General features: G+C 42.5%; 1 protein-coding gene, 1 non-coding gene and 2 pseudogenes across 2 annotated transcripts; 2 read left to right on the plus strand and 2 right to left on the minus strand.

The window, feature by feature from the left end:
• Nucleotides 1-10,149: 10,149 nt before the first annotated feature.
• TRNAS-UGA (transfer RNA serine (anticodon UGA)) lies at nt 10,150-10,231 on the plus strand. Its single transcript has one exon. It is a non-coding gene; the product is annotated as a tRNA-Ser (tRNA).
• Nucleotides 10,232-10,567: 336 nt separating this feature from the next.
• LOC136515470 (uncharacterized) lies at nt 10,568-12,950 on the plus strand (annotated as a pseudogene).
• A 1,084-nt stretch (nt 12,951-14,034) lies between these two features.
• On the minus strand, nt 14,035-17,515 carry LOC136514993 (probable LRR receptor-like serine/threonine-protein kinase At3g47570; annotated as a pseudogene).
• A 643-nt stretch (nt 17,516-18,158) lies between these two features.
• On the minus strand, nt 18,159-18,974 carry LOC136515471 (DNA damage-repair/toleration protein DRT100-like). The gene has a single exon (XM_066509049.1). The coding sequence runs from the start codon at nt 18,972-18,974 to the stop codon at nt 18,159-18,161; it is 816 nt and encodes a 271-aa protein (XP_066365146.1).
• Nucleotides 18,975-23,158: the final 4,184 nt, after the last annotated feature.

Genomic DNA, 23,158 nt, shown 5'->3' on the forward strand with positions numbered 1-23,158 from the left:
TGGCTGTGTTACCTCTGCTAACACTTTGACCTATGGTATATATAGGTCCCTCCTAAAACTCAGAAAAGACGACATCGATGTCCACGACATCTCGCTGGACAAGATGGAGTAGAGGAAAGGAGAGCAGAGGCAACAACCACAGAGATGAACATTGAGGCCTCTGCTCCACAACCTCAAGACACAATCACGACTACCAAGCCTAAGAGGAAATGAGGGGATAGAAAAGCAAATCAATATCCAAATAAGGCATGTTATATGATAACGGAGGTCGGGCCAGTAGGGGAGATCCTTGAGCTGAAGGAATTAAGAGGACGATTTTGTAATGCGATCGGGGCCCTAGTAAGAGATAAATTGAACCCAGCAATCCCTAACTGGAAAGAGGTACCAGAGAACAAAAATGATGAACTATGGGATTGGCAGTTGAAGCTCAATTTTAGATTTTCGGAGGAGGGTAAGCACGAACTGGTAAAAAAAATGCTTTTAGGATGATGGGAGAGTCATTCTGATGTTGGAGGTTGAAGCTCAACAAGAAGTATATCCAAAAGGGGTTAACTCCCTTCAATGAGTTCGGCAATATAACTCCTAGTCAATGGGAGGAGCTCGTGGCTCAGAAGGCTTCACTGGAGGCATTGGAGCTCAGTGCCCGTAACACCGAGTTGGCGAAGAGAAACAAACACCACCATCATCTAGGCCCCGGTGGCTACTATGCCAAGGAAGAACAGTTTAGAAAGATGGACAAAGAGGCCGTAGCTGCTGGGAATATCGATGTAACGAATTTAAAGGTACGCTCAAGGAATTAGATATATACGAGGAGTATAGAATCATCCAGCAATAATCTTAAGTTTGATAAGCCAGAGACCCAAGAGGCAGTATCAGGGATACTAAAATATGCTGAAGACAAGGAGAAGGGCTCATTCAATCCTTCCAGAGAGAGGGACGAGCTTAGCCTTAGCTTGGGAAACAAGGAGCACACAAGGCGCACCAGGGGGCTAGGGAAAAGGATGACCTAGATGCAAGGATTCGAAGAGGACAGGCACATGTACAAGAAACATGGCAAAGACTGGGAGACTAATCTTGAGCTCTAAGTGAAGGCTCTAGTTGCGAAGGCGCTGAAGGGGCAAGGACTGTCTATGGATCCACGGATATTAATGACGCCGTCGGGAGAACTGGCATTAGTTGGCAGCCCTCCAAAAGTTTCTAGCAGCTAAGGTTCCACTGCAGCCACAACCCCCGTCAATCACATATGGGAACTAACTAGTTGCACCTTAGTATTTCTCAGCGGCCAATAGAGCATTGTGATGGAGGTGGCAACGGGTGTGGCACATCCTTCCGGTGGCTTACACCACAATAATAAGATATTACCGGACTATACTAGGGTCAAGGTGCATACCGTGAAGCCTGAGTTCATGCAGTGGAGGATAGACTATGCAACTCTCGAGAGGCTGGTGTTACTCAAAGACGTTATGGGGCAATTCATCCTCTGGCACAAACGGGATATTATATTGACTGCTTCTTCGCCGCATCCTCCTCTCCTAAATTTGGAGCGAGTTATTAAGGTCAGGGAGATATTTTCACCATCTCGTGACCATCACATTCCTGAGATGCCACATTCTTCCCCACCTTCTAGCGAGCATGTGCCTGATAAGCCACAACCTTCTCCAGCTCATACCGAGCAAATGCATGATGAGATGCCATAGTCTTCTCAACAAACACAGCCGATACATGAACAACGAGTGCCTCCTGAAGAAGGTGATGCATAAGAAGATGAGGACGTGCCTGAATGGGAACTTCGAAAGAAGCATCCAATCACCATAAGACTAGTTCATGTTCCGATGAAAGACGTCTCGTCGGTGCATAAGTGGTATTCCCATGACTAGTTCAAGCCTAAGAACCAAGTTAAAAAAAGTCACATCATAGGGTTCTGAGGAGGTCGTCACTAGCAAACTCCATCAAACAGCAAAGCAGTATCCAAATGTTGATGCCATCAAATGGTTAAAGGATTGCCTGAAAACATATGAAAGAGGCAAGCCCTTCCTACCAAACCGGGACATCCGGCGCCTACCACTTGGAATGAGAAGGTTCCATGATTGGTACTTGCGTGTTCTCCCAACGAGCATAGACCTCGTACAAGCATGCTTCCCCATCGGCACATTTGGAAGCCCAGCCAGGAAAATTGTCTTTGACTTCAATGACATGCAGACATGCTTTCACCTTGGAGCAATGGAGATGAATCTAATTCACACATGGTGCCTGTAAGTCCTTGTCCTCCCGATATGATATGAATGTAATCTTTGAATTTTGTTGTAACTAACCCACGCCGTGATTTGTAGAATGCAAGTGCACATTGTCAAACAAATGCCAAGTGTGAATGTCGGGTATATAGACCCTCAAGCTATAGCACAAACAATTTTTAATTATCCTAAATAGTGGAAACTAGATGCCAAAGAGCTAGCTGCTGGAAAGACTCTTCGGGAGAAAGAGCACATCCGTAAGGCGAAACTAAGGGAAGAGTCCCTTAAGGTTTCGGCATACATTGCCCTGGCTTTTAAAATTCTCCAACAACACTCTACTATATGGCTACCATACAACTTCGAGTAAGTTCAACTCTATACTTAAAGCTTTATTCGATATATTTTATTCGATGCAAAAGAGCTTATCTAGTTATTTGATTAAATCTATACAACAACCACTGGATTTGTATAGGCATCGATGTCGGAAGGAGCATGGCATGGGTCTTTGATTCAATATATAGAGACCCGGTGACATACAAAGACTTCATATCAATTCTCAAGACGTATACATATCGACAATCCTCATTAACTTATATGTTTGTATACATACTTGTAACGTTCACTTTTGGATACTAACAAATTGTATTTGCTAAAATAATTCGAACATGGCATTTAGGTTCTATGTCACTAAACATCACAGAAGACATGATCCAGTAAGGGAAAAAAAAGCTGGCTATAAAAACACTATGTGCGGTAAGTGTAACTTACTTCTTCAGTACTCCATTACATGGCTGTCAAAAGCATTACTTAACATTTTTATATGCAAAACACATAGTGCCCCAAGCAAAAGCCTAGGAGTGTATATTATGGATACTATGTATATTCTATGATGAGTAACACCGGTGCCTACAGGAGACACCCCTTAAGGGTAAGTTTGAACCTCTTCACCCGTAGTATAAAAACTTCATACATGGTATGAAATACTAAATCGAAACTTGTTCTCTTGTAGTGGAAAGAAGAGAAAGAAATGAAAAGAGACCTATACAAGGATGACCAACTCTTAGAGCTCGTCGGCGACCTTTGTAACTTTATATTGGACCAGATTGTACACGTCAAAGACACCTACCATGACCGAGAGTCTGACTTAGGTAGAAATCCTCAGTACCAACACCTTCGTGAGACTGAAAGACTAGCTCTAGGACGTTGATAACAATGTGTATGTAATTTGATATTGGTTTTACCTTGTGAATTATATATATTAAATGATGGATTGTATATATTCTTGTGAATTGGACTTGTAATTGTAGTTTATATAATACTCTTATGCTTGTAGTTTATATAATATTCTTGAGCGAACGCGGTTCGAAACGTTAGTCGCGGGCGTTTGGCGGGATTATCTCGCTTTCCTCACTCACGTTGGTCGTGGGGCGTTCGGCAACACGAACGCTGGATGGAATACGCGGAAACAAACAGTGTTCTGGTCGAATTTGAATTGTAAATTTAAATTTTTTTATGAAAAAACGTACTATAGGGACGGTTTAGAACATGTATTATAGGGGCGGCTGGTACTACAGCCGCCCCTATAAATCAATTTGCAGGAGCGGTCTGGGAACTGCCCCTATAAATACATGATTTGTAGAAACGGTTTGGTAGGGGCGGCTGGCCAAACCGCCCCTACAAAATGTTTATGTAGTAGTGGAAGACTTAACCATATATAGCTAACAACTGAACAAGTGCCTCCCTTCGCAAAAAAAAGAGGATTTGTGGATTTTAGTTTTTCTTTCAGGCGATGGTTATTGTATATATTTTATACTAAAATTACAGTTTTAGTTCGTTGCAATTTATATAGACACAATCTGTAATTCTTGTTCTGAGAATAAAAAAAATCATTAGACAAAACCATAAAGCTGACAAAAATCTGATATATGTTGACACAAAGATAACTTAACAATTTATAATTATTTTTATAGTCCGACAATGGCAAAAATTTAATATATGTTACGTAAGGACAAATAACAAATCATAAAATGGACAATTTACTTGTACTAATTTGTGTATATAAGTATTGCCTGAAATTATCTTAAAATTCAGACACCTGAAATATAGAACCAGTGAAAAAAAAAGAACAAGAGCCTGATCCGCGGTGCTGCCATGCATGCCAAGGCTCGACGGAACATCTGCCGCGTATTGGTGCAGGTAACGCTCGACCTCCGATCCCGTTGTCCTGACGCAAACGCAAGACGACACGCACAGTCAGTCACACAGACGTGTGCCGCCGAGTCGCCGCCGCCGACCATTGTGTGCAGCAAGAGCAAGGTTTTGTCCCTGATGAACCCCTGCTGCTTGGAAATTCGTGCCGCCGACAGCTTCAGCGTAGTACAACCGGACCCGGATCTACGGATCTACTACTACTACCAGCGTGCACGGCACTAAAAACGGCCCACCAACACAACACCTGACACGCAGCAAACCTATCATGCATGTTAAGGAAAGGATGACGACCAACTGCAGTTATTGATTACTACTAACAAGCTTGGTACCGACTCCTTTGTCTCTTGTTTGCATTGTTTTGGATCGACAACGCCCTGGAAGCATGTCTATAGCAACAGTGCCAAAGCTAAAGTAAATTAGAGAAAGTACACTTATCTTGTGGGTACATAGACTTATGTCATAGGGGTACATATATATGGTGGAAATTTAGCTAAATTCACTGTTTTTCATTTGTTAGGAGGTGCATTTGCACCCCTAGCTATCATAAAGCTTCGCCCCCTATAGCAATCATTACTATTCCAATCTCCGTGGCTTGGCTACTCGCAAAGCAATGCTATTTTAGGCTGGGTTCAGTCAAACATATTTTGAATTTATTTTTAAGCCCATTTATTTAGATGGCACGCTTCTACATTTTTTCTAGAAAACGTTCCAAATATTACGGCTCACCATATTTTGCAAACATGTATTATATTACCTACTATATACAATAGCTTAAAAAGGGACATCAAGTTCACCCAGAGTGCTAAGAAATTGCAAGAAGATTAACCATGAAAAAAGAGAAGAACCTACACAATTAGATTTTATAATTATCTAATGACTCGGATTAAACAAAAGAGTACATGACTAAAAAGGTACTAAATAGCAAGTACTTCAAAACAACAAATTAAATAAAAAGTAGCAATTTTATTTCGATACGAATTGGGAAGAAAAATACATAAATTAGGAGTCTAGGAGAAAGACACTTGATAAAGGCAAAATTTTAATAAACACTATAAAAACTAATAGTTTGGTCTCCAAATAGTCCATATAAATTATAATTACTAAACAACTAAATTCAAAATTAAGAATTACTAAAAATGATAATTTGTTTTCCATGTGACGTAAAAAAACAACTAGGCTAAACACTACTACATTAACTGTATAGAAATCTAGATCTATGAAAAAAGATATATGAAAATAAACAAATAAAGACTCCAAAACAAACAAAACATGTACGAGAAAGACATGGTAGTATTGAATCCAATACATGCTACAAAATTGGATTTTGTCATGTCACCGAAAAAGAAGGAAACCATATGAACATCCATGCTAGGGATTAAATACATGCATCAGAGCTACTCAAGCTAGAAATTACTAGTATCTTGGCATTTTGTAAAACTGTAGAAATCAGAGTCGGAGTCAAAATACAATTTTTACTCCTTTTTTGGGGAGACCGGCCAGCAGCATGATTTTTTTTTTCAAAATCAAAATTTAGTTAAATTCAAAATTGTTTAGTAGAAATTGTACGGGCTTAGGAGATCATCTTGCCCTCCCCTCTGTCTCCGGCAACACTTTTTATCCCCCTATGTCAGCGCGCGTTTAGTTCTAAATTTTTTTTAAAAAAAAGTGCTACAGTAGCTATCACATTAAATCTTGCGATACGTGCATGGAGCATTAAATGTAGACGAAAAAAAACTAATTGCACAGTTTGATTGAAAATCACGAGACAAACGTTTTGAACCTAATTAGTCCATGATTGAACACTAATTATCAAATAAAAACGAAAATGCTACCGTAGCCAAATTCTAACTTTCTCCCCGGCTCAATAATGTATGCGATCCATCTAGCTGTCTTGTCAGCGCCCATCCAACTAGACGGTGGTGGTCTTCCCCTTTCCTTCCTAGTTGCCGGTAGCAATAGCCAACTGCTCGCGGCTGGGGCAGCAGCACAGCGATAGCGGATCCGTGTCCGTGTCCGTGTCCGTGTCCGTGTCCCTGTCCCATGCGGCGGGAGGCGGACGGGCGCGCATCACAGTTCACAGCTTGGCTGGCAAGCACGCGCGCAGCCTGCCCCGCACTCCGCGAATTCATTCCTCCAATTTATTCGGTCCAGGAAAGTTTGGTTAACGGGCCCGGCGCGTGGGCTGAGACGTAATCATGGGTCATGCATCCAACTCGGTTGCCTCTCTCTGTCTGACACGTGATGCATGGATCCATATCCACCCGCTTGGTTGCTCGCTGTCGCATCGACACCGTACGCTGTACGCCGGTACCCCATCCACCGATCCGCGCGCGTGTACGTACGACGTGTCGGGGTTGGGGGGCGGCCGTGTGTGCCGCGCGTGCCATCTGCCATCACACGCACCTCAGCTCCACGGAGAACGAAGGATTGGAGATGGATCGAGTGGTACGGTTGGCGGACGGACGGGCGGCGGAGGACTACCTACTTATTGCCGCGTGTATTAGGGATATTAGGGATGTTCGGTTTCCATGGATTAAAGCATTTTGGATTAAAATCTATACTTTAATTGAACTAAACAGCTAAACACTTAAATTAAAAGTGAACTAAAATCCTATAGTCCTTTAGTCCACAAAAGTGGACTAAAATAGACTAAAAGGTATTGGGGGACACTCATGCCTCTCATTTATTGTCCTCTCTTTCCACTTTAGTCCATTTTAATTTAAGGAACAAAACACCACTTTAGTTTACGTTCAGTTCATAAACTAAAATGGACTAAAACTTTTAGTCCATGAACTAGAGAACTAAATAGGGCCTTATGTATGTATAGGAGTGCTCTCCATGACTGCCCGTGCCACTGTGTCAGGCGAGTGAGAGAGATGGTCGATCCACCTCCCACCACCACCACGTGCGTGCACGGACGTCTGCATAATCCATCCCGGGTTTTCGGCGGACTCACCTCGTTCTAAAATAAATGATGTTTTTTATTTCTGCTATAGGCATCTTATTTGACCGTTTCTTTCATTCAAAGTTTTTGCAAAGTTATAAAATAAACAAATCATTATTAAAGTATCTCTAATAATAAAATAAGTTATAATAAAATAAATATATTTATATTAAAATTTTAAATAAGAAGAACCGTCAAACAAGATGTTTAGAAATAAAAAACGTCATTTATTTTGGAATGGAGGGAGTACATCTATTAGTACAGTATTATTAACAAAGGAAGAATTGATTCCAAAAAAAAACAAAGGAAGAATTTATATACATATAATTTGGAATATGGTATTTTTTTTTCAAACGAACAGCCCAAGGTGCTATATCTTTGCCTCTTCGATAATGATTAGACCCTAGCGTCCGGACTGACCAACCCGCTCGCCGCTCCGCCCCACTCTGCCTCGCTGCTCCTTCCACCAGATCTGGTGGTGGTGGGGACTGCGGCGCTGGTTCCGGGAGCTACGGGGGGCTGCGTGTCCTGCCTGGAGCCCAGGATACCGGCGGCCACGAAGGGGTCCCCGTCGGCCTCGTCGTAGGCGGAGTCGATCCGGTCAATGGTGACGATGACATGGCTGCCTCTAGTGAACTCCACACGCTGGCGAGCCTCCATTTCGCAAGCAGCAAGTAGATGTTGCGCTTAGAAGTGCATGTTGCAACCTTCTGTTTCAAGTGTTACAGATATTTCAGAGATATGTTGCAAGTGTTTTATATGGATGTTACAAAAATAGATGGGGATGTTACATATCTTGCAATGGTTGTACATGTATGTTGCAAACGTCTGTTCCCAATATTTCATCTTTTTCAAACATATGTTACAACAGTGTTTTATTGGATTTTGAATTTGGTTCACACATATGTAAATGTTTTGTCTAGATATTGCGTATGTTTACAATGGTTTTAGGTGTTTTTGCAAGTTTTTCAGACGCATGTTTTGTTTTATCTATCTTCATATGTATGTTGCAAGCGTTGCACCTGGATGTTTTAAAAGTACATCGGGTGTTGCATTCCCCTCCTCGTCTTTTTGTTGCCTTGCTTCAATGTCTCCTCCTCGCCTTTCGCTGCCTTGCATCCTTTTTAGATTGCGGAAGGGGGCATGGCGGCGGGGGGTGGGGGGGGGTGGAGGGGGCGAGCCGGTGGATGGTGATGCGGACTTGAGCGCACGCTCTCCCCTTCTATGTTATGCGGGCAGCGCAGGGATACCGCTTCGTTGTTCTATTACTATGAGTAGCCTGAGAGCGGACTCCCGTTGGTGGGCCACGACGCCAGCCCTCGGTTGGTGGAATCGTTTAATAGTTAGCTGGTGGGAACTGCGTCGGACACGTTCTGGGGCACTGGACGTCCGGACGCTAGCATCTCTGTTGCCTCTTTCCTTCTTTTCTTCTGCCTCCTCACAAGCATAATAAACTATATAAACAAACTGTCACTAGGATCATTTTGGTCAAACTTTTTTTTAATATGGCTTCAGCTTCATAGAGGCCCACGTCCTCTGTAAAAAGCAGCAGAACCTACGCTTGTTTATCCATGTCTAGCATCCAAGAAGCCTATGAATGAATATATGATGATGCAATATATGCAAAAAGGCCACATTTATCTGCCTAAACTAATGGTATTTTCACCTCGAATGACTCTAGAACCAGACGCCTTGCCTCATCGACTCTCAAAATCATTTAAACTATGTTCCTTCCTCAATTAGAAGTGGTTTCCAAGTTGATTTATTTCATTTTTCTTAGTTTTTTTTAAAATGCCGTAAATACCCAATAAGGTTTTAAAAACAAGAAAAATGTCCCTAAACTTCTAAAAATTATGAAAAAAATCTAAGAGATATACTGTGACACGACAAACCCATGAAAAATATTTAAAATTCATGAAAGTATCTCTAAAAGCTTTGAAAAATTAGATTTAGTTCTAAAATAGGAAACATATCTAGAAAAATCTGGAGAATTCCTAAAACATTCCAATAGATGTCTAGACACGTTTTAGAAACATTTTTACAATAAAAACATGAGAAACTGCATGAATACATCAATGTTAAATCAATTGGAATGTAATGAAATTTTTAATATTTTACTAGAGTTGTTGTCCCGTTTTTTGAGCTAAATCTATGTTTTGGAAGCTTCTAGCGATATTTTCATAAGTCGAATATTTTATTTGGATTTTTCATGTCCAAAGCCATCTTTAAAATTTTCTCGTAAATTGTAAAAGTTTAAAGATATTTTTTGTGATTTAAAAACCTTACCATTTATAGTTACCATATTCTTTCAACTGAAAAATAAAACTACATTGAATACCACTTTTGACCCCTGCAAGGAGGTAATTTAAACGGTTTTGGAGTCGAGGGGTTAAGGTGTCCGCTTTTAGAATTCAGGGAGAGAAAAATTCAGACAACAATAGTTCAATCGAAGAGTGGAAAGAGGTTTTTTTTTTCTCGATTTGTACAGGCCAGCGAGAGATCTTGGGCCGGACCAAAGACGGCCGAGCCCACTAACTAAAATTTTCTTCTTTGGCGGACAGAACTCGGGAGAAAAGATTTGTCATTCCTACTAGAGGCCAAAACGGTAAAAAGTGGCAGCTTACATGTAACAAAAGTGAAATGGAGGCGCGCAAGTTCACTGGTCCGAATTCTTCATCCTCAAGGTTGCTCGATATTAGAACAAGTGTTCAACATATAAATCAGTCCAGATAAAACCTATCGAAATGACCAGTGACCATCGTAGTCGATATGTCCGAGTGGTTAAGGAGACAGACTTGAAATCTGTTGGGCTTCGCCCGCGCAGGTTCGAACCCTGCTGTCGACGGATCTTTCATTTTTTCCAACATTTTTTTTTGGTCTAGATCACTCATCTGTTGGGCTCCCGGTCCTGACGCTCGGCTCGGTCGCTCCACCTTCATGCGTCGGAGAAGCCATTCAAGGTACCAAAAACACCCGTACCCGCCGCCTGAGAGAGAGAGAGAGAGAGAGAGAGAGAGCATTTGGAGCAGAGCAAAGCAATTGCAGTGGTCTGATTCGCAGATTTGGGTGAGGATTCACTTCAATCTTCAGTAAATAGAAGTATTTGCTAGTTGCTATTGCTATTGAATTCTACCTAATAGTGTGTATATATGTTTTCCATAGATTTGTTTTGCTTTGCAAAATGAAGAACAAATCAGTTAATTTGAAGACTTTGTGGGATAGAGCAGCAAAGGCAAGAAAGGTAGAATCAGCCTCCCCATCAGTGTCGCAACCAGTTACTGTCGAGAGTGACGCTCAGCCTTAGAATCCATTTGTTGTTCCAGTTACTATCGAGAGTCAAGTTCATATCTTACTGAAGGAATCCTGCTTCCAAAAGCAGACTAATGGATAGTGCCACGTCATCCGTTAGCCTACTAGCCATTGGATCGGGCAAAGACGCAATATGAGCCGTTCGATCGGGTTTGTAGCGGGTCTCAACCGTTAAGCCACGGACCCGAAGTTTTGCGAAGGCTCGCGAACCCGCTCGTCCCCTCTGCCTCTCCTATCTCCACATGCCGCGCTCGACTTCACCTGCCACGACGGCACGGTGAGCGCGTCCCTCCTCCCACATCCCGTCGCGACACGGATCTGGCTACAGGCGCCGTGGCGCGTGCACGACCGGCTGAGCTCCGCCCTCCGAGTGATGTAGTGCGGACCAACGCCGGCGGTGAAGGGTGGTGCGGCAAATGGGGACGGCAGCTCGAGCGGGCGGGCGAGCTGAACTGTGGGGGGCTAGGGGAATAGGGAGTGGCGGCCGCACGGGCGAGCTAGCTGCGGTGGCGCGAGGAAGCTGCGGCCGCATGAGCGAGCGAGCGCCGGAGCGACGGCTGCACGAGCGAACGCGCGGCACGGGTGAGCATCTAGGCCGGGCAAACGAGCGCGGTGACCGGCTACAACGCAGGCAAGCGACGGCTTTGCGTGCTCGAGCCTTCGAGGTCTCCTGGACGTGTGTAAACATCGGTACAGGTACGTGGGTAAGGCTGAAGGCCCAACAAGTACCGGTTGCCCTGCTCAAGATGTCTTCTATCCTATTCATCTCACTGCTTCAGACACTAAAAAAATTATCTTAAATAAAAAACTTATATCATTCCAAACGTTAAACTAGAATGGTTTTCATATAACGGAATTAACAAGTATGTGCGGTGCACCTACCTCTCTCCTCACAGGTGTGAGCGTCACCACCTTCGTCTTTGTAGGCACGGCATCTAGATGGAACTTGATATTTTGCCGTATTTCCATAGATGTAGCGTGAGCCATGATTTCCAATTTTTGGTCCGATAAATCACTATTATGTAATCAAGCCACTATATGTTTTTTCCCTACAACTATTTATGGCATTAATTTGAGATCATTACATATTTCCGGTTAGGCTACTGCCCAGAGAACATGAACTCTGAATGATTTGTTCAAACATTAAACTTCTGCTCATACATATTCTAATACAGAAAGTAAACTACGAATCTAACTCTATGTTATGCAGAGATGTAATTGGGATCTTATTCTTATATATCTCTAAGTGAAAGAAAATATAAGTTTTGCAACTGACAAACACAATGCATCTTCAATCAGTTCTATTTATTGCGTACACATAAATGATAGCTCAAGTTGTACACCACCGTATACGTCAATACGTATAGAATCCGTTCTATTTCTACCTGACTAAGACAACAGATTAGTCTTCAAATGGGACTCGCACAATAGTATCACCATGGACTCACACAACAGTATTGCAGGCTGGCCAGACATAGGCAGGGCGCGGCAACGCCACGCATAATTTTCTAGTTCATAATGAAAGCACTCCATCTGTTGAGAATGAGATAGCAATGAGAGAAGTGGCAGGACCTGAGATAGGTAGCAATGAACCTGATATAGCAGCAACCACAGAAGTGGGTGAAGAACAGCAGCAGAACCTTCTACTTGGTCCCCTATCAGAGATGGTGATGACTCAGTATAAATCAAGTGATGAAGCTATCTATGACATTGGCCTTCTCTCTCATGATCCCGGAAAGAGGATTCCAATCAAAAGATATGATGTTAATGAATGGAATTCTGTGATCAGGGCATACATTGCATTAGGGCCTTGTCAGCAACGGAGTCACAATTTTCCTATAAGGAGCATTGGAGGTAAGCCTCGGCGCTTCATGGCAACTTGGTTTGATGAATTTAGATGTCTTGCATATAGTGTTGAGAAGGTTGCCGCATTTTGTTTTGTTTGCTATTTGTTCAAGCATAAAATTAATAGTTCTGGTGGAGATGCTTTTGTGAAAGGGGGGTTTAGAAATTGGCACATGAGAAAGAGGATTGCTAAACATTGTGGAGCTATGACTAGTTTTCACAATATGGCTCAAGAGAGATATAATTCCTTCATTTCACCTAAATCAACAATTGTTGAAAAGTTTGATGCAGTAAATGATAAGGAAAAGGCTCTTTATATGTCCCGTTTGTCATATTCTGTTCAATGTGGAAGTGGGAATACCCAAGTTTTATATCCTGGCTCTGCCACTAATTACCGGTCAAGATGCTAATTAACCCTGTTTAGCTTTGGGCTTTGGCGTCTCACCTAGCCGCCGCACACTTGGCCCTGCGAAGGCTCTGCGTGTGTTCTGTCGCTGCCCTTGCGTGCAGAGGTGCAAGCCTAAGAAACTAAGAACAGCTCCTTTTTATTGGAGCTTGTCGCACATTTCGATAGAGCAACTAGCAGGCTTTCTACTTATGGTGTGTTTGGAAGGCCGAATTGGATCCGTTTCTACAAAGAATCGGCAGAAACGGTTCCAAATGGGTCTACAACACAAAGAATCAGAGCGAATCCTTTCCCCTTTCCTTCGTAAAGACTCGAAACGACAATTGCCTAGATTCACATCGATTCGCTCTGCCTCCCGTATCTGTTCAACCGAGCCCTCACGCTCCGAGTGATGGACACTGTGCTCTAGGCACCCGACGTTGCTGACACCAGGAGGCACCGCCTCCTCTGCGCCCCCTCCCCCGATCTCCTCCCTCGACGACGACCGCGCGCTGCGACCACCTCTACGCTCCCTCCCTCCGGTGGCCCCCTTCTTTGACGGTGACTGTTATTCAAATGTTATTAAGATATTACGCCTGTTATTCAAGTGTTAACTCAAACACGATGCACGACGAACGCCCGCTCACCTGCCAAACTGCCAAACTTTGCATGAACAAACATACTATCCTGCGCTCACCAAGCGCGTTTCTCAGACCTTGTCGAGCGGCATGACCGCGACACAAGACATGTACATGATCCACTCAGAAACAAACTTAATAAAAGTAAATTAACCAAAGTAGAATGTGACTTTTGAGCAGGACATAGCCTAGACAAGCTAGATCAACACTGACATCTCACTAATGTTTCTGTTGTTTGTGATCAGCAGGGTCTGAAAGTACCAGTCTGCTATCACCGAGCTTCCATCAACTAGACAAAATAACCAAGCAAACGGACTTCTCAGCTCGCAACTTCTTAAACATTACATACAAATAATGACAAAATCTAGGACAAGACCCACAATGCAAATGGTTCCCAAGCTTTCCTCACAAACAAATTAAATAATACGTATTGCTCCCTAATTTGAATAGTAAAAGTAATTGTTCCTTTCCTCAGTGGCATAGCTCTGAAAATGTTTCTTTGATTGTGATGACTTTAGCATAAACATCCTTCATTGTTGGCCGGTCTTTTGGTGTCTCTACAGAGCATGAGATACCAAGCTTAATAAGATTCATGATGCTTCTTGTTATTTCATCCATTGTATGATTATCACCATCTTCCGTAACCGAAATTATAGAAGGATCTAGAATCTCAGGAATCTTTTGAGGAAATGCTTCTACCACAAATTTGTGAAGGGTCAAACGCTTAGAAAACATCTCATCTGTCGGACGCTTCCCTGTGAGCATTTCTAAGATGGTAATTCCATAGCTATAGACATCGCCCTCTGTTGAGAGTTTGCTCCCGAAGCCATACTCTGCAATATTGTAATTTATCAAACATTGTACCCTCATGATATTGTTAATCATAAAAGCATATTCTCTTTTTTAGGGAAATAAAAGCATATTCTCAAAGTAGGAAACTGAAACATACATATGAAGGAAAAATGCTCACCTGGTGCAATATATCCGATTGACCCTCTTGGTCCAATTAAGCTTGTAGAACTATGATTGCTTGAATACCTATAAGTGTGAAGAACCTTAGCCAATCCAAAGTCACCAATATGTGCAACCATGGCATCATCAAGAAGTACATTGCTGGGTTTCAAATCACAATGGACCATAGGCAACGCAATGATTATGGAGATAATCCAAAGCAGAAGCTATGTCCATTGCTATTACTATTCTGGAGCCCAAACTCAATGGTTTTTTAATTCCATACTTGTTCAGTTTTGGATAGAGCCAGTTCTCGAGGCTACCATTAGACATGTATTCAAGAATAACAGCCTTGAACTCATGTCCTGCTGAATCAATAGTTGAGCATACAGTGATCACCTTCACAAGATTACGGTGTCTAATATTCCTCAGGGCCTCACATTCAGCAAGGAAGCTGTTTGGTGCTCCAAGTTGATCAAGTTTGAATACTTGATGGCGACTGTATGTTCCTCACTCCAAAATCTTCCTTTATACACTAATCCACGTTTTCCTGAGCCAACCAAGTTGTCTGAGGAGAAACCGTTCGTTGCTTTGACTAGATCGGCATATGTGAAATTCTTCAAATCCATACTGGATGGATGATCTACTTGTTGAACTTTCTTTCTCTTCTTTAAAAGAACGACAGCAAAGCATAATAGTAGCAAGACTAATGAAAGAGAAGTAATTCCCACTAACTTCAGAATATCGCAGGTGTGTCTATGTCGTTTAGATATATCTGTATGGCAAAGTGGCAGTTGTAGCAACGGGGTACTGGCACATAGGTTCTTGTTCCCTTGAACGAACACATCACGTGCATCCTGAAATATCCCACCTGTTGGTACTGGTCCCTCAAAGTTGTTGAAGGACAAATTGAGAAGCTTCATAGAGCTAAATGATTCAAAGAACACTGGGATTTCACCGGACAAGTTGTTCCGAGAAATGTCCCTCTCAATGAGGCCTCGTAAAGCAATGAAAGATTCTGGGATCCTCCCATCAAGAAGGTTCCCCTCCATGTGGAGGGACTCCAAATGAACACACCCACCTAGAGTGGAGGGTATTTGCCCAGTCAATATGTTATTCGAAATATTCAACAGTCCAAGGTTGATGAAGCTGCCAATCTCTAGTGGTATTTGTCTGGAGAGTTGGTTGTGAGACAAGTCGAAACCATTAGAAAGGCAAGAAAGAGTAAATAGCTCCTTTGGTATGCTACCATCAAAGCTGTTATGAGAGAGGTTCAGCTTATGTAAGTTAAAGCGCCTGGTATCGGGCCACTCAAGTTATTTTCTTCTAATTAGAGCTCACTAAGTTGACTCAGGTTACCCAGAGAGAGTGGAATTTGTCCTGAAAGTTTGTTCTGTGATAAGCTAAGGGAAAACAGGTTTGAAAGATGGCCCAGGGAGTAAGTAAGATTTCCAGTAAGGAGGTTCCTGTCCATATAAAGAAGCTTGAGGTTCCTGAGATGTTCTATCTCATTCGGAATGGTACCAGATATTTCATTTGCACTTAAAAATAATTCCTCTAATGTACTGGACAGGTTCCCTATGGATTTCGGCAAGACTCCTTGAAGGGTGTTTCTATCCAGGTACAAATTCACCAATTGCCTGCAATTTGTCAGCGACGATAAGAAAGACCAGTCCCCAGCTTCAAGCCGGTTCATGCTTAGATCCAGTTCGATTAAGAAGGGCAGGGTTCCAAACAAAGGAATATTACCATGAAATGCATTATCCCCGAGATTAATGGTCTGGAGATTGGTGGTGTTGACTAGCAAAACAGGGATTTGGCCAGTGAACTTGTTTCAAGCCATAATCAAATTTACAATTCTTGGAAGGTTATACCCAATATTAGCTGGAATTTCCCCAGTGAGATTATTCATACCCATGCCAAGGTGTGTGAGTGCCGACATGTTGTAAATCGAGGCTGGAACTATCCCTAACAAACCATTGTTAGTCATGTCTAGTACTTGCAGGTTTGCAATTTTACCTATACTCATCGGGATGCTACCATGAAAACTGTTACCACCAAACGTGAGCCAGAGAAGGGAAGTAAAATTCCCCAAAGTGGAAGGTATGGTTCCTGTAAGATCATTCAATTGCAATATAAGATACTGCAAGGGTGAGTCAATATTATTTGAGAGAACAGGTATGGATCCAACAAAGTTGTTCACCGCAAGCACTAACATCTGAAGTGATGTGCTCTTAAACAGTGACGGAGGAAGCTCTCCACTGAGATGATTGTTTCTTAAGCCCAATAGTTGAAGCGACAAACTGTTAGCTAGTAGCAATGGTACAGGTCCTGTGAGACTATTGTTGTTGAGAATAACATAGACAAGAGAAGAGCTTCCAAGAGAAATAGGAATGTTGCCCGTCAGATAATTACTAGAAATACGTAAAACAGAAAGGTTGCTGAGGCTCCCCAAACCTTCTGGGATACTTCCACTGAGGGAATTGCTTGAAAGATCAATGACCAGCAAGCCAAAGCGTGATGACAGAGACTCTGGGATCCTGCCACTAATAAAATTGTTGGAGCCAAGGTTAAGGTATCGCAACCTATTTAATTGGCCAAGTTCAGCTGGGATCTGGCTATGCAGCTGATTATTTGGCAAATGGATCCTTTTGTGGAAAGTGAGGTTACCAATGCAAGGAGACATTTGGCCATGGAGGCAGAGTGACTCAAGGTCCAGTGCAACAACACGAGATGACTGTTGCTTGCGGCATGTAGCACTGGACCAACTGCAGAACTGCATGGAATAATTCTTCCATGATGGTAGGAGTCCGGTAGGGTCTGAGACTGCGAGGTGGTGCTTAAGGCAAAGCAACGCTTCCATGTCATCGTTAGGTTCACAACGAAGAGGTGTAGCGCCTAGTGAAGGTGTAGCTAGTGCTAGATGAGAAGCTAAGAGAATGATCAACGGCAGTGAGGATCTGAGAGTGCCTACAGGTGCCATATGTGTTGTGTGAGACATTGTTATTTTGCAGTGGTCGTTTGCTTTTGCCTTCAGTGATTTTCTGTAGTGGTGGATAGGCTGCATTTATAGAAGGCAGGTCAGCTGTAACCAGCTTGCTGTAAACAATTGTGTGGAACGGCCGAGCCCTTTTAGGCTGCCAGCTTCTTTATAGATGCCTGGTATAATTACAGGATGAGGACTCTAGGTCCGTGTACAGGATAGCACAAAACAGACCTATACAGACTTGTAATACAAAGAGACAACCTTATATTACGCATATCCTTCGTTATCCCTCAATCACAGCTTGCACAAGTTGAATTGTTCCTAAGCTTTTGAAAATCCAGTTCGATTAAGTTGGGCAGGGTTCCAAACAAAGGAATATTACCATGAAATGCATTATCCCTGAGATTAATGATCTGGAGATTGGTGGTGTTGACTAGCAAAATAGGGATTTGGCCAGTGAACTTGTTTCGAGCCATAATCAAATTTACAATTCTTGGAAGGTTATACCCAATATTAGCTGGAATTTCCCCAGTGAGATTATTCATACCCATGCCAAGGTGTGTGAGTGTCGACATGTTGTAAATCGAGGCTGGAACTGTCCCTGACAAACCATTGTTAGTCATGTCTAGTACTTGTAGGTTTGCAATTTTACCTATACTCATCGGGATGCTACCTGAAAACTGTTACCACCAAACGTGAGCCAGAGAAGGGAAGTAAAATTCCCCAAAGTGGAAGGTATGGTTCCTGTAAGATCATTCAATTGCAATATAAGATACTGCAAGGGTGAGTCAATATTTGAGAGAACAGGTATGGATCCAACAAAGTTGTTCTCCGCAAGCACTAACATCTGAAGTGATGTGCTCTTAAACAGTGATGAAGGAAGCTCTCCACTGAGATGATTGTTTCTTAAGCCCAATAGTTGAAGCGACCAACTGTTAGCTAGTAGCAATGGTACAGGTCCTATGAGACTATTGTTGTTGAGAATAACAGAGACAAGAGAAGAGCTACTTCCAACAGAAATAGGAATGTTGCCCGTCAGATAATTACCAGAAATACGTAAAACAGAAAGGTTGCTGGGGCTCCCCAAACCTTCTGGGATACTTCCACTAAGGGAATTGCTTGAAAGATCAATGACCTGCAAGTCAAAGCATGATGACAGAGACTCTGGGATCCTGCCACTAATAAAATTGTTGGAGCTGAGGTTAAGGTATCGCAACCTATTTAATTGGCCAAGTTCAGCTAGGATCTGACTATACAGCTGATTATTTGGCAAGTGGATCCTTTTGAGGAAAGTGAGGTTACCAATGCAAGGAGGCATTTGGCCATGCAGGCCGAGTGACTCAAGGTTGCTTGCTGCATGTAACACTGGACCAACTACAGAACTGCACGGAATCATTCTTCCATGATGGTAGGAGTCCGGTAGGATCTGAGACTGTGAGGTGGTGCTTAAGGCAGAGTAATGCTTCCATGTCATCGTTAGGTCCACAACGAAGAGGTGTAGCGCCTAGTGAAGGTGTAGCTAGTGCTAGATGAGAAGCTAAGAGAATGATCAACAGCAGTGAGGATCTGAGAGTGCCTATAGGGGCCATATGTGTTGTGTGAGACATTGTTATTTTGCGGTGGACGTTTGCTTTTGCCTTCAGTGATTTTCTGTAGTGGTGGATATGCTGCATTTATAGAAGGCAGGTCGGCTATAGCCGGCTTGCTATAAACAATTGTGTGGAATGGCTGAGCCCTTTTAGGCAGCTAGCTTCTTTATAGATGGCTGGTATAATTACAGGATGAGGACTCTAGGTTCGTGTATAGGATAGCACAAAACAGACCTATATAGACTTGTAATACAAAGAGACAACCTGATATATTACGCATATCCTTCGTTATCCCTCAATCACAGCTTGCACAAGTTGAATTATTCCTAAACTTTTGAAAATCCATTTCGATTAAGTTGGGCAGGGTTCCCAACAAAGGAATATTACCATGAAATTCATTATCCCCAAGATTAATGATCTGGAGATTGGTGGTGTTGACTAGCAAAACAGGGATTTGGCCATAATCAAATTTACAATTCTTGGAAGGTTATACCCAATATTAGCTGGAATTTCCCCAGTGAGATTATTCATACCCATGCCAAGGTGTGTGAGTGCCGACATGTTGTAAATCGTGGCTAGAGCTGTCCCTGACAAACCATTGCTAGTCATGTCTAATACTTGCAGGTTTGCAATTTTACCTATACTCATCGAGATGCTACCATGAAAACTGTTACCACCAAACGTGAGCCAGAGAAGGGAAGTAAAATTCCCCAAAGTGGAAGGTATGGTTCTTGTAAGATCATTCAATTGCAATATAAGATACTGCAAGGGTGAGTCAATGTTTGAGAGAACAGGTATGGATCCAACAAAGGTGTTCTCCACAAGTACTAACATCTGAAGTGATGTGCTCTTAAACAGTGACGGAGGAAGCTCTCCACTGAGATGATTGTTTCTTAAGCCCAATAGTTTAAGTGACCAACTGTTAGCTAGTAGCAATGGTACAGGTCCTGTGAGACTATTGTTGTTGAGAACAACAGAGACAAGAGAAGAGCTGCTTCCAAGAGAAATAGGAATGTTGCCCGTCAAATAATTACTAGAAATACATAAAATAGAAAGGTTGCTGAGGCTCCCCAAACCTTCTGGGATACTTCCACTGAGGGAATTGCTTGAAAGATCAATGACATGCAAGCCAAAGCATGATGACAGAGACTCTGGGATCCTGCCACTAATAAAATTATTGGAGCTGAGGTTATGGTATCACAGCCTATTTAATTGGCCAAGTTCAGCTAGGATCTGACTATGCAGCTGATTATTTAGCAAGTGGATCCTTTTGAGGAAAGTGAGGTTACCAATGCAAGGAGGCATTTGGCCACGAAGGCCGAGTGACTCAAGGTCCTGTGCAACAACACGAGATGACGGTTGCTTGCTGCATGTAACACTGGACCAACTACAGAACTGCACGGAATCATTCTTCCATGATGGTAGGAGTCCGGTAGGATCTGAGACTGTGAGGTGGTGCTTAAGGCAGAGTAATGCTTCCATGTCATCGTTAGGTCCACAACGAAGAGGTGTAGCGCCTAGTGAAGGTGTAGCTAGTGCTAGATGAGAAGCTAAGAGAATGATCAACAGCAGTGAGGATCTGAGAGTGCCTATAGGGGCCATATGTGTTGTGTGAGACATTGTTATTTTGCGGTGGACGTTTGCTTTTGCCTTCAGTGATTTTCTGTAGTGGTGGATATGCTGCATTTATAGAAGGCAGGTTGGCTATAGCTAGCTTGCTATAAACAATTGTGTGGAACGGCTTAGCCCTTTTAGGCTGCCAACTTGTTTTTAGATGGCTGTTATAATTACAGGATGAGGACTCTAGGTCCGTGTATAGGATAGCACAAAACAGACCTATACAGACTTGTAATACAAAGAGACAACCTGATATATTACGCATATCCTTCGTTATCCCTCAATCACAGCTTGCACAAGTTGAATTATTCCTAAGGTTTTGAAAATCCAGTTCGATTAAGTTGGGCAGGGTTCCAAACAAAGGAATATTACCATGAAATGCATTATCCCCGAGATTAATGATCTGGAGATTGGTGGTGTTGACTAGTAAAATAGGGATTTGGCCACTGAACTTGTTTCGAGCCATAATCAAATTTACAATTCTTAGAAGGTTATACCCAATATTAGCTGGAATTTCCCCAGTGAGATTATTCATACCCATGCCAAGGTGTGTGAGTGCCGAGATGTTGTAAATTGAGGCTGGAACTGTCCCTGACAAACCATTGTTAGTCATGTCTAGTACTTGCAGGTTTGCAATTTTACCTATACTCATCGGGATGCTACCATGAAAACTGTTACCACCAAACGTGAGCCAGAGAGGGGAAGTAAAATTCCCCAAAGTGAAAGGCATGGTTCCTGTAAGATCATTCAACTGCAATATAAGATACTGCAAGGGTGAGTCAATATTTGAGAGAACAGGTATGGATCCAACAAAGTTGTTCTTCGCAAGCACTAACATCTGAAGTGATGTGCTCTTAAACAGTGACGGAGGAAGCTCTCCACTGAGATGATTGTTTCTTAAGCCCAATAGTTGAAGCGACCAACTGTTAGCTAGTAGCAATGGTATAGGTCCTGTGAGACTATTGTTGTTGAGAATAACAGAGACAAGAGAAGAGCTGCTTCCAAGAGAAATAGGAATGTTGCCCATCAGATAATTACCAGAAATACGTAAAACAGAAAGGTTGCTGAGGCTCCCCTAACCTTCTGGGATACTTCCACTGAGGGAATTGCTTGAAAGATCAATGACCTGCAAGCCAAAGCATGATGACAGAGACTCTAGGATCCTGCCACTAATAAAATTGTTGGAGCTAAGGTTAAGGTATCGTAGCCTATTTAATTGGCCAAGTTCAGCTAGGATCTAACTATGCAACTGATTATTTGGCAAGTGGATCCTTTTGTGGAAAGTGAGGTTACCAATGCAAGGAGGCATTTGGCCATGGAGGCCGAGTGACTCAAGGTCCAGTGCAACAACACAAGATGACTGTTGCTTGCTGCATGTAGCACCGGACCAACTACAGAACTGCATGGAATAATTCTTCCATGATGGTAGGAGTCCGGTAGGGTCTGAGACTGCGAGGTGGTGCTTAAGGTAGAGCAATGCTTCCATGTCATCGTTAGTTTCACAACGAAGAGGTGTAGCGCCTAGCGAAGGTGTAGCTAGTGCTAGATGAGAAGCTAAGAGAATGATCAACGATAGTGAGGATCTGAGAGTGCCTACAGCGGCCATATGTGTTGTGTGAGATATTGTTATTTTGCAGTGGTCATTTGCTTTTGCCTTCAGTGATTTTCTGTTGTGGTGGATATGCTGCATTTATAGAAGGCAGGTCGGCTATAGCCAGCTTGCTGTAAACAATTGTGTGGATCGGCTAAGCCCTTTTAGGCTGCCAGCTTCTTTATAGATGGCTGGTATAATTACAGGATGAGGACTCTAGGTCCGTGTACAGGATAGCACAAAACAGACCTATACAGACTTGTAATACAAAGAGACAACCTGATATATTACACATATCCTTCGTTATCCCTCAATCACAGCTTGTACAAGTTGAATTATTCCTAAGCTTTTGAAAATCCAGTTCGATTAAGTTGGGCAGGGTTCCAAACAAAGGAATATTACCATGAAATGCATTATCCCTGAGATTAATGATAAGGAGATTGGTGGTGTTGACTAGCAAAACAGGGATTTGGCCAGTGAACTTGTTTCGAGCCATAATCAAATTTACAATTCTTGGAAGGTTATACCCAATATTAGCTGGAATTTTCCCAGTGAGATTATTCATACCCATGCCAAGGTGTGTGAGTGCCGACATGTTGTAAATTGAGGCTAGAGCTGTCCCTAACAAACCATTGCTAGTCATGTCTAGTACTTGCAGGTTTGCAATTTTACCTATACTCATTGGGATGCTACCACGAAAACTGTTACCACCAAACATGAGCCAGAGAAGGGAAGTAAAATTCCCCAAAGTGTAAGGTATAGTTCCTGTAAGATCATTTATTTACAATATAAGATACTGCAAGGGTGAGTCAATATTTGAGAGAACAGGTATGGATCCAACAAAGTTGTTCTCTGCTAGCA

Source organism: Miscanthus floridulus, chromosome 17 (assembly GCF_019320115.1).
Source record: "Miscanthus floridulus cultivar M001 chromosome 17, ASM1932011v1, whole genome shotgun sequence".
In the NCBI taxonomy this organism is placed as follows: domain Eukaryota; kingdom Viridiplantae; phylum Streptophyta; class Magnoliopsida; order Poales; family Poaceae; genus Miscanthus; species Miscanthus floridulus.